Source organism: Eptatretus burgeri, chromosome 18 (genome assembly GCF_056783735.1).
Source record: "Eptatretus burgeri isolate ZD-2024b chromosome 18, Ebu_testis_v1, whole genome shotgun sequence".
In the NCBI taxonomy this organism is placed as follows: domain Eukaryota; kingdom Metazoa; phylum Chordata; class Myxini; order Myxiniformes; family Myxinidae; genus Eptatretus; species Eptatretus burgeri.
Window position 1 is genome coordinate 11462908 of NC_140978.1, and position 12409 is coordinate 11475316.

A 12409-nucleotide genomic window follows, 5' to 3' on the forward strand; every position below is an offset into this window, starting at 1 on the left:
TTAACCCGAGTACTGTCTCACATCTTAAAGCAATAGAGTAAGTGTTGGAGCATATATGCTTTTCCATACTTGTAACACAAAGACACAAGCTATCCAACAAAGTATTTTATTAAAGTTGTTTTCACATATTTTTTGCATTAGCAATATGCAGCAGGAAAACACTCCCTGCTGCTAAACCGCAAAAAATCCATGAAGAATGCGGTAAGAAAGCTATGCAAAACACACACACACACACACGTACACGTATCTGCAACACCAGTCTAAATATCTTGACAACCGAACTATGTTACTGCATCGATTAAATGATCAGCTGAATTACTGCATCAATTTACATAAACACGGTCAATAATGGAAGAAAATATTTTGCACATGAAATTACAAATTTAACCTTCACCGAAATAGGGAGTTCATTAAGCTTACACAAAAAGACAATGTGAATCATTCATGATTAATACATTGCCAGAGACTCATGCTTACATAAGGCCAATGTCAAGTCTGCCCTGACCGTGGCTAATTAAAAGCCACATGATGATAAATCAAAGACCCTGACAAATGCATACTGCATACAAGCCGTTTTAGTTGGTGAGTAGGTTTATTTATATTCTGCATGTCTTTTATTCATGCATGAGGGCAAAATGTTTGTTTGAATAATATTGACCCTCAAATATAAGCACACAACATAGGTTAAAAAACAAAAGCATAAACCATTGCAGCCAGTACAAGCACAATTGCAATGAGATAAGAGATGCATGGGATGAGATTGGTCAAGCACATTGCAATGAGATAAGAGATGCATGGGATGAGATTGGTTTGGCTTCCAAAAGAATATGAGACATCTTCGGGAAAATAGACAACATTTGGACATCAAAGTGCCATCGCTTTGAAAAAAGTGTGGAGGCATAACGTCCGTGACATGTAATGCAAAATTGTGTTCTTTTTGAAGGTTCGAACATTCGTCTGAAGTACACGTGCACATTCTCAAACTTCCGAAGGACTTTGCGGGCAGAAAAAAAAATCCACAATGTCTGCCAGAAAGTCCATGTAGCTCATAAAAGGAAAGGTCGAATTATGTTAGATTTCACGATTGCAGTTTCGACCAATTCAATAACTTTTCGCTAATTGCTGTCTGCCAAGTTCACGTGATTAGGAATCCACGGTTTCCAGGTTCAAACGCTTAACCATCCTTTAAATATTATAAACCATAACACATTTCTTGTAGTGTTGTTTTTTTACCCTTCAATGACCAACAGACACATATGCCCGTCAACTCCAAAGTGGTGTATCTCTGATATTTTCCATTCAATTTTAGATTCCTTTTTGTTTGTACATTGGCAAACATTGTAGCTAACACTGGGTAAGAGCTTTTTCCATTTCCATAATTTTTCTTTTGTTGACTCAAAAAACTTTATTTTTAGTCATGCATACTTTTAAATTCTACTTTTAAAAATTCAAAGTTGGCCAAACTAATAATAAAATTTGACTTGTATCTGAAAATTACTTTCAAGATAATTGTGGTCCTCAAAGAGTTAAAACCATCGATTGTTTCACAAAATGAAATCGAATCAGTCCTCATACTCAAATCTGCAACAATTTGTACGTGACAGAGAGTCGATGTTGGTCCACAAAGACCATTTATCTAGTATCTGAAAGACTGCTCTGTCATTAAGAAAGGATAAAAACAATTGAATAGAGTTTAAAATACAATGCCAATGACCTTCCCACTTAATTAAACTTTGGTTCAAAAAAAATCCAACACGAATTCCAAAAACTATTGTGTGGACATCGTGTTTTGTGTATAATGTTACATTCTTCAGGAAAATGACAAAGCACAGTCGATAAGTACATCCGTGTTAGTTGTGAAGTAAACCCATTGTAATCCAAGCATAATTTGCTCTTTAAAAAAAAAACTCACAATGAAACAAACAATAATAAGATGATAATAACAACTGACAGTTTTCTTGACAATTAGTTCTTAACAGTGATACTAACCAACTGCATTTTTTTTAATCATGTATAAAATATTATTGTAACATCTCCGCATCACTAATTTGTGAAGAAGTTGTGATGCTAAGCTTATGTTTAACATTTTAACCCATCGCCTAATGCCATTGAAACAATGGCAAAATGAGTAACGTGTTTATGGAAACATATTTTCTTGACTTCCAGCCACTAGTGTTTCATGAGAGATGTCATTCCCGACGGGAAGGAACTGAGCATTACTTCCCACCATCCTCCCCAGCCTTCCCCTCCATCAGAGCAGTGCCTGCAAAAGACATGTCACACACCTCTGTTTATTTTTCCATCCGCTGCCTTTTCGTGCGAGAGACTTGCGGTTCAACATCAACTCAGTCCTTGCCAACTGCTCGATTCATCCTGACTTTATGTCTTTGTTAATCCTTTGAGAGCAAAATGTTCTCTTGCAGTGAAAACATTATTAGCAGTGGCGTTGAAAAGCTATAAGCTTAAAAAACTGCAAAACTAAAACAAAAGTTCGAGCACCTGACCACAAGTTGTAAAAGAAAAGAGAATTTATGATTAAACGTCAGTGCTATGACGAATGTAACGACCGTACTGTTCATTACAATGTCAAAAAGTGTTTACGTGACATTTTCATGCAGTTGTAGTGCAGCTTGTGAACTACAAACTCCATGATAAATAACCCATTTCAGATGTATGAATAATGTGTGGAGCTCATCAACTACCTGCCACACCACTCTGCACCTGCTCAGCCTTGCAGGAACAAGCAAATGGCAAAGCACACGTGAAATACAATCGAACTATGTTTTGCCTTTCTAATTTTCTCATTCATTATGATTCTTGCACTCGTTATTACTACCAACACATTGACACACAAATTGATGGCTGATGGTAATTGTGGAAACCTGATGACCAAAACTTTACCACCTGGATGGACATAAAATTAGGAAACCATTTTGATAACATAGTTCAGCAAAGTTTATTGAAACCAAAAAAGGCATAGCCCGCAGCCTAAGTATGGAATGATTTTATTTAACTCAGACTTGGGCTTGGATGAAATGGGACGCATGACCAAACAACCCACTCGCTGTTCTCTGCATGTGGATTGGCCTGTCAGATCGGGAAGGTATTTCAATTGCCTCTTCACTTTATGATTGCAGTGGTTTATACTTCCACTGGTTGGCAATGTGATTATTTCAGTAAAACACAACATCACTTTACGTGGTCAGATGATGCAAGCGATGGCTTTCCTGATGGTGTCAGAGGTGCATTCGAAGAGTTTACAGGAACACTCGCAATAGTCTATGACTCGCCAATTATTGTTCCCCACCCCTCCGACAAGGTTGGAGATGGGAACATTAAAATGAGCTCTGTCCGACCGATCCACCAACCGACCAATCATCTACCCATGTACTTTTGTGTTTGCAATATTTCAAAAAACATTGAACATTTAGCCTTCATATTTCAGATATCTATTCCTCATGACAGCATCTCAACCTGATTAGATCATGGCTGTGATTGGCTAAATTATGTTGCCATGGCAACCATCTTAGTAACTTGGTTTGTGCACACGATATTTCAAAAACCGTTTAAGATTAAGCTTTCATATCACACAGATCAATTTCTCATACCACCCAAACAGTGGGGGACCGAGACTATCAGCTCCTTGTTTTTCATTAATGTGACCCTTGACATCAATGCACTCGCTCCCTTTGTCCTAACTGTCCATTCAGTAAAATATAAGTTTTCAATTTGCTTCTTTAGCCGCATCTCAGTTGCTTTAGTTTAGTCAGTTCCATGTCGGCGAATTACTGCACGAGGAAGATCAACTGTTGAAAGAGACAAGGCACCTGGAGCCATATCCAAACTGTAGGTGAGGATGGCGAGGGGATGATACAGTTGCTCGAAGCCACTTACGAGTGTCAGTAAGCGCAACAAGGTCATTGTGCACAAGCATACTGTATTGTCATGAAGAAAGACCACACCTTTGATAAACATAACATAGACTGCTTCTTCTTCTTTTGTATGTAACACAAGGCTGCGAGTACTGCTGATGCAATGCCCTCTGTAGGTTAGAGCAGGAATTTGGAATTTGTTAAGCTGTCGACGATAGCTCGCCTACTCTTTGCCATTGAGACTTTAACATCCACAGAGTGATGCTGGCAGACGGGACTCCCAGTTTAACATCCATCTGAGGGACAGCACACACATTGATGCCTCACCTCTGCCTGCGAGACACCAAGATGAGTTTGCCGCTCGGCCGAGATTCAAACCTAGGCTAGATAACTCGGAGGTGAATGTGCATACCTCTAGGGCCTGTCATCCTGCCAGCCCAACATACCATAGTGTTTGTCCTTGATGGCTTGCTGCAAACGTTGCATGAGGTAATGAAAGTGACATAATAACACGTAATAGTCAATCTGCAGGATTCTCTTGGCATCCACCAAAAATGAAGCCATGAGATTTCTGACTGAGGGTTGGATGCAAAACATCTTTGGTGGTGATGATACCTTTTACTTCTGTATGGATTGCATGGATTCCAATCTGGTTTCAGGATCCCTGTGATGAAGCTACGTTTTGTCACTAGTCAACAGTTGAACGATACAGTAGGACGTGTCTGTGTTGAATCATTTGGTGAGCTCACAATGAGATGCAAACCATTGCTGTTGAGTGTGAGTGCTGAAGTTTTGACAGATCGATCTTGTTGAGACTGTGGACATGCCAAAGTGTTGGTGGTCGATGGTGAAAATGCTACCTGAGAAAATTGAAGTGCTCTGGATATTTCTGTGACATTAATGACATGAATGCCCAAATTTCCACAATAGTTTGTGGGTAGGTCGTATCTCCAAACTATCCTGACCTGGGGTCATCTTCAAGGGACTTACATCCATGCTTAGGACATCAGCTGCCAATTTGGCTCTTTGAGAATGAGGATGGAGATTCAGCATAGTCCTTGTGTGTTCATGCATTTCATTGGAGCTCACAGCTTTGCAAAAATTATGACACTTCGATGCCCAATATTATTGGGATCCACAATTGTATAAGGCAATAGATCTCTGAATTACACTCGACATTGATATTGAATGAGCTTTAATGCAGGAGAAGGCCATTTGTCCCATCATGACAACATGACTGACATCAGGTCTGGAATGGGAACATGCGTAGAGCAGAGCGTCGCTGTATCAGTTTCAACAATAACGTCGCACTAATTCAATGTATCAGTTTATCGACTTAATTTCACTGGGGTGAGGAGGGGCAGTGTGAGTATTTCCAACCACCTACTTAACATGCAGCTGTATTTTCCTTTGATAAACACCTAAAAAGAGCAACCATCAGTTAAACATGACCAACAATCATGAACTCTGGTCTATGTTATGTCAAATGATCACATTTGGTAAAAACATATAAAAAGTATAAAAAATGAAATTGACCCGAGCTTCATAATAAATTGACTCCAGCTTTACCCTTATCTTTATAATTGAGTTATAAAGTTAGTGGTAAAGCAGAAGTGGCACAATGAAGCATAGGGTGTCTTCATTGTCCATCAAATGAAAGACCGCCTATTCTGAGAGACTGTTGGGATTTGCCAAAAGGGCAGTCTCTCAAGACAAGATCTAATGTACTCCTTTAAAATAACTTCATTAATGAAAGATGGTGGCGGTGCAAGTTTTTTTATTCGCTGAAATTTGCTTCATCCATCTGACTGACTGGTCTTCAGGATGTCAGTGGTGTTAATGAACATGTAAAGCCATAAAGTACCTTTGCAGTTGTTATATGGCTTTACAGCAACTAATTTTAGGGCCAGTGCCATTCATGTATGGACCAAAGGAAAAATTATTTCAGAGCAGCTTATGTTCAAAAATATTTTTACAGCAACTATGCTAGTTTTGCAGTTGCAATAGAATATTATCCCCTGTGATAGAATGATTATTTGATCTATGTCAACTGACAATCTCATTTCATGACAGAGAAAGGGAGAGTGTTTATTTTGGTGATGATTAGTTTATGTAGCACCTTAAGAGATTGTGTAACTTTCACTTTGGTCCACGTTTGATGTTTTAATGTTCAGACGGGCTTGTGCACAAACCTGAAGGATCCTTGTTTTCTGCATCTTTCTTCATTTCTGCTGCATTGTTTTCACTCCTCTGTCCTCCTGCGAGAAAGAGAAGGAAAAGACAAAAACAACGAATGAAACAATGGATTAAAAAAAAATTAAAACAAATTAAGTGCATCAAGATGATTGTAAAACATGAGGACCCTTAAAATATACTCCTCACCAAAATGGTTGGGACAACATAACAAGTTGAATCATTACCAAATTAAGTTTAAAGTTTAGCATCAGTTTCAATTTAGCACCTTATCAGTGAGTTCTTGAGACTGAGCACTGCAGTTCGAATCATTGAGTCAGGTCAGGTTCGATCTGTGACCTGCTACAGGTACCATGTAAACCTGTACTAACCTGTTCCATGGTCGGGTTGTCGGCGACTAAACCGTCTCCCCCACCAGGTTTTCTGGTGAGGAGGGTGTTTGGATATGGACACCCAGCAGGATTAAAAACAAAACCTGTCAAAGGGCGGAGGAGCTCCTTGTGAGCCAACGGCCATCCATATCTATTGCCTAACTGTGTCTGCGGACGTCCTCCTGCAGTTGGGTTACTTCTTATTAGGAGGTTGGTGGCAGGATTTGCACTCCGGCCACCGTAAAACGCTTCATTCCGCAAAACGCAAAAACGCAAAAAAATCTGAAAACCCACTCCGTGGGAGTACCTCCTGTGCAGCTTCCCTTCGCAGGGCAGCTCACCGGATGACGGGATTGGGGCAAAGCCTTCGGGACCCCCAATCTTTGATAGGAGGGAAACCACGGGGTAACATCCCTGGGTCAGATTGCGGGAGAGTGTGTCGGAGTGGTGCTGAGGTGTCGTCCACCAGACGGCGGTCTCCTTGGGTTAACCTGAGGCGGTCCCTTCGGGTGGGTGCCTGGAATGTCCTATCCCTAAGAGAGGATGATCACCTGTCTCTGTTATCATCTGAGCTCAAGCGTTTGGACATCGGGATTGCAGCTCTCTCTGAGGTTCGGAGACCGGATTGCGGCGAGATAATGGTGGGTGGTTACACCTACTATTGGTCTGGTCGCTCTGATGGTTACCATACCCAAGGAGTTGCTGTCGCTGTGTCCAATAAGCTGACCCCAATGATAATTGAGGTAACACCGGTCAACGAGCGTATTATGAGATTAAGGATTCGTCACTCCTTAGGTGTCATTTCCCTGGTCTCTATTTATGCTCCGACTGAGGCGAGTGATCTCACCGTGAAGGACACATTCTACGCCACACTCGAGTCTGTGGTTGCTCAGTGCCCCAGACGAGATACACTTCTAGTCTTGGGGGATTTCAATGCATCGACTGGAACTGATAGGGATGGTTATGAGGTGTGTGTTGGTCCCCATGGGTCAGGAACTATGAACCAGAATAGCACTAAGTTCCTTGACTTTGCAAGAAGTCATGGACTTAGGGTGGCTGGTTCATGGTTTCAGCGGCCGCAAGCTCAATCGCTGGACTTGGTATTCCAACGCTGGCGGTGTGGCAAAGGAGATTGACCATGTCCTCATTGACGGTCGTTGGAGGATGATCCAGAACTGCAGGGTCTACCGGAGTGCTCAGTTCCTCAATACTGACCACAGGCTTGTTGTAGCAACTCTAAAGCTGCACCTTAAATCCTGGAGAATGGTACCATCCCAGCCTAGGCTGGATGTTGCCAAGCTCAGGGATGAGAGAGTAGCTGAGGAGTTTGCGAACAGGCTGAGTGGACACTTGGGGGGTCTGGGTGCTTTGGGGGGTCCTGAAGAGTTGTGGAGCACCTTCAAGACTACCGTCCTTGAAGTTGCCAGTGGATGCCTTGGAGTTCACCGCAGGGCAAAGAAGAATTTTGTCTCTCAAGGGACACTGGATACCATTGACCAGAGTCGCAGGGCCAGGCTGAATGGCAGAGCTGAGCTGTTCAGGGAGCTGAGGCGTAAAACTGTACGTGCACTGAGGGTGGACAAGGAGGCCTATGTGCGAGGAATCTGTGAGGGGGTAGAGCATCACCTGTGGACAGGTGATTCTCGTCCCGCTTACAGGGGAATTCGCGCATTACGTTCATCCAAGCCCATCCCTCGGAGCACTGCAGTTCGAGCAGAGAGTGGTAGGCTCTTGACAGAGGAGTCTGAAGTGAAGGCCCGCTGGGCCGGTTACTTTGAGCGGTTGTACCAGGCTGATCCCCCAGCTGTCGAGTTGGACGTCAAGGGTGTTACAATCCCTGTTGCTGACCCTCAAATCAACTGTGGTCCACCATCGCTTGTGGAAACACGGGCTGCGGTGAACCAGTTGAAACGGGGCAAAGCTCCAGGGATCTGTGGCATCCATGCTGAACTTCTCAAGGCTGGTGGAAATGCTGCACTCGTGCCGTTGCATGCAGTTTTGTGCTCTGCCTGGAACACAGGCATCATCCCAACTGACTGGAAGAGGGGCCTTGTTGTCCCTCTCTGGAAAGGGAAGGGTGATCGCCAAGACTGCAACAACTACCGAGGGGTGACGCTGCTCTCAGTGCCGGGCAAGGTCTTTGCTCGGATAATTCTTGATAGGGTTCGCCACCATCTGCTTGAGCACCAGCGTCCAGAGCAGTCAGGCTTTACACCAAAGAGGTCAACGATTGACCGTATCCTTGCACTTCGTGTCCTCACCGAACGCAGATGAGAGTTTCGGCAGGGGCTGCTTGCAGCCTATGTTGATCTCTGTAAAGCGTTCGATTCAGTGAATCGGGATGTCCTCTGGAGGATTCTTGGTCTTCGTGGGGTGCCACCGAAACTGATCGATCTGATGTCTGAACTCTACTCTGGTACTGAGAGTGCTGTGAAGTGTGGTGGTACCATCTCTGACTTATTTCCAGTTGTTACTGGAGTTCGTCAGGGATGTGTACTTGCCCCCACACTTTTCAGCACTTGTATGAACTGGATTTTTGGGAGGATGTCGGAGAGATCAAGTTGCGGTGCATCGTTTGGCAATGTCAAGATCTCGGACCTTGATTTTGCAGATGATGCAGTCATCTTTGCGAAGACTTTAGACATCCTCTTGGGGGCCCTCGAGGTGCTGAATGAGGAGTCGGAGCCGTTGGGATTACGGATTTCTTGGGTCAAAACTAAGATCCAGGCTTTCGGTGACATCTTGGATGCTGCTGTCCTGTCTGTGTCTGTTTGTGGTGAGGATGTTGAGGTCGTGGAGAGATTCACTTACCTTGGCAGTGATATTCATGTCTCCGCAGGTTGTGAGCCGGAGGTCAATAGACGTCTGGGTCGGGCCTGGGGAGTCATGGATTCACTGGATCATGGGGTGTGGCGCTGCCGGTACCTGTGCGGGAGGACGAAAGTCCGAGTCTTCAGGTCCTTGGTACTTCCAGTCTTGCTCTATGGGTGCGAGACTTGGACTTTGACCAAGGATCTGAGATGGAGACTTAATTCCTTTGGTACCAGGTCTCTTCGGAGAATCCTTGGCTATCGCTGGTCGGATTTTGTGTCCAACGAGCGGTTGCTGAGAGACTCGGATGAGATTTGTTACCTGCATAGTCCGTGAGCGTCAGCTGCGGCTGTATGGACATGTGGCTCGTTTTCCTGACGCTGATCCTGCTCACCAGATTCTCTCAGCGAGGGAGTCTCATGAGTGGAGGAGGCCAGTGGGCCGACCACGTGCCTCATGGTTGCAGCAGGTTGACCATCATCTCAAGGAGATGGGGATGGGCCTGGCATCTGCCTGGGGGATGGCCACACGGAGGCCCCTGGAGTACCGGCGGAAAGTGGACGCAGCGACGCGCTGTTCTGGCACATGCTCCCATACCTGACCTGACCTGACCTTATCAGTGTTCTTCTCATAAATCAGTCCACTTTTCTCTATATTTTGTGTCTCGAATCAGGCATACATTACCGAGCATTTCCCTATCAACTTCTTGTTTTTCACCTGGCATTGCACTTGCTCGTATTTGCACAATCAATACAAGTTTCCTCCAAATTTGGCCAACCCTATGTTTAAGTGTGCTCCAGGAATTGGGATATCCATTTTCATTCGACCTCTTATGAAATGGATGAAATCAACAAGACGTTGATTGAGGTATGCTAACCACTGTGGAAGGCAAGGAGAAGCTGACGTTTTGAGCGTTAACTCTTTCTTTTGCTCCGACAGAGGGTTAACGCCCCAAATGTCAGTTTGTCCTTGCTTCCCATGGTGGTGAGCATACCTAAACCAACATCCCGTTTATTTCATCCATTATCTACCTGTATGCCGACATTGATTGTGACACTAGCCTTCACCAGCTAAACAACTTCTTCATGCAACCTCTTATCAAAGTTTGTTTCAGACCAACAAAAATAATTTCCTGGTAAATGCAACTCACCTGGAATCCCAATTAGTGTAAATAATGTTGTATTGTGTAAAACCTCCTGTAAACAGGCGTGGCCATGTGGAGGACTTGGGCACAAAAGGCACACAGAAAGTGCTTTGTGTTTTAAAGGAACAGCCATCATGAACTGTTTGGCCAGTGGACTGCAGGCCATGGGCGTAACAATGTTGGAGGATCCACCCCTTAAGGCCCTGTCACACCTTGACGATTTAGCCAACGTATGCCGACGTATGAAAAATTTTTCTAAAACGCTGGCACACGTCGAATACGTTATGGGTAAGTTTTGCATACGTTAAGAGCACGCTGGCATACATCGTAGTACACTGGCATACATCGTAGTACACTGGCATACGTTGTAGTACGCCGAGCTCGTCGACAAATTTTAACATGCTTGAAATTTTTCGACGTATGCCAGCGTATGACTCACACGTTTCGCATCCACTGGCCATAAGTTGTAGACACGTTACGCAATCGTTGACACACGTCGACACACGTTACTCATAAGTCGAAACACGTCGAGGTAATGTTTAGCATACCCAAAACTTATTTCTAACCTATGAGTAACCATGTAGTCACGTTACGAGATCGTTGACACACGTCGACACACGTTACTTGTAGGTTACTCATAAGTCGAAACAAATCGAGGTAATGTTTAGCGTCAGTGTTCCAGACTCCCTGGTTTTTTTATCTTGCCAAAACGAAGTTTTTGCAAGATATGTTAGTCAACTTGTATGTTTTTTTATTTTTATTTTTGTTTGTTTGTTTGTTTGTTTGTTTGTCTGTAATCACGTATAAAAAATTCTGCAGAGCACAGTTATCATTGGAAATTTTTGTAACTTCGCATATCAGAGGCCTATAGAGGTCCCTTTCAGTGCACAAAATTTTGAAGGTCAAGGTCAAAGGTCAAGGTCACTTTGTCGCAAATCAGGGGAGTCGACGAAACCCTTATTTTTTGAGTAATTTTAATCTAATCGTCTCCAAACTTGATGGGAATGTAGTATATGGTCTGGCGCTCAGCTGATTAGTTTTTGGTAGTGATTGGCCTTGACCTTCATGGTTAGCGCCTGAGGTCAAACATATTTGACCCCAAGGTCAAATTTTAAATTTTAGGAACCATATCGTGTAGTACCTCAAATTGAACACCTCGATGAGTGCTTTCTAGATATGTCAAGCTTGAGACATTATGACGTCATTTGGTGACGTTATGAGGCAAACACATATTTTTCATGGTAACTCTGAAGAACGATTCTCATCGGAATCTCTCGTAGGCAGATATTCCTCAAGGAGTCGCTCCTGGTGGATAGCAGCTCTGTTCACCTCAGTGTGACCTTAAAGAAGTCACACGTGGTCACCTTTTGGCAAGATACGGGTCACCCTGCGGGTGACATTGGTTTATTTATTTTTCTTCGGTATGACGGTGATGTTGACACTTCGATTTCTAGTGCGGTTATAATACAATATAATTAATAGGCTGCCACTCAACGATTTAAATCATAACCGCACTAGAAATCGAAGTGTCAACATCACCGTCATGCTGAAGAAAAAAAAATACCCCCGAGCGGGAGTGCCGGTCATCACTGCCAGAGGTCGAAAGTAACTCTGTGCCAGACTGGAATAGGGGCAGTTCATAAAGTACGTACGCTCTACTTCCGGGTTTCAAAAGTACCCACCCCCCTCTGTATGCAGGCTTGTGACCACCCACCCACCCCCCTCATGCATCGCTAATCGCTTGCAAAGCCAGCAGTTCCTTATGAACCGATGTTTGTAAGCCATGACGATACAGTCCCTAGCAGTGTAATTTACCTTTTTCTTTTAATATCACAGCACGTCATTTATGAAAATAAAAGTACAAATTGACATTCAAAACAATGTTAATGTCATAAATGAAGGTAAGTGTGCATATAAACTTGTGTTCCATTGTTTTAGTTAAATCTGACAAAAGCTTCAAATGTAATATTTGTCTCGGAGAGTTCCGGTTCTTAATTTTTTAAGAATTGGTTGATTGG

At 43.4% G+C, this 12409-nt stretch overlaps 1 protein-coding gene across 1 annotated transcript in view; it reads right to left on the reverse strand.

Annotated features, from left to right (window-relative positions):
* Positions 1–90: 90 nt before the first annotated feature.
* Positions 91–12409, reverse strand: part of LOC147008580 (uncharacterized) — a 63846-nt gene continuing 51527 nt past the window's right edge. Inside the window, exons 6-7 of the mRNA XM_085864236.1 lie at positions 6065–6130; positions 91–2263 (exon numbers count right to left, since the gene is read on the reverse strand). Of these exons, the coding sequence (XP_085720362.1) occupies positions 2217–2263; positions 6065–6130 (113 nt within the window). The 3' untranslated portion in view covers positions 91–2216. The remainder of the gene's footprint in view (positions 2264–6064; positions 6131–12409) is intronic.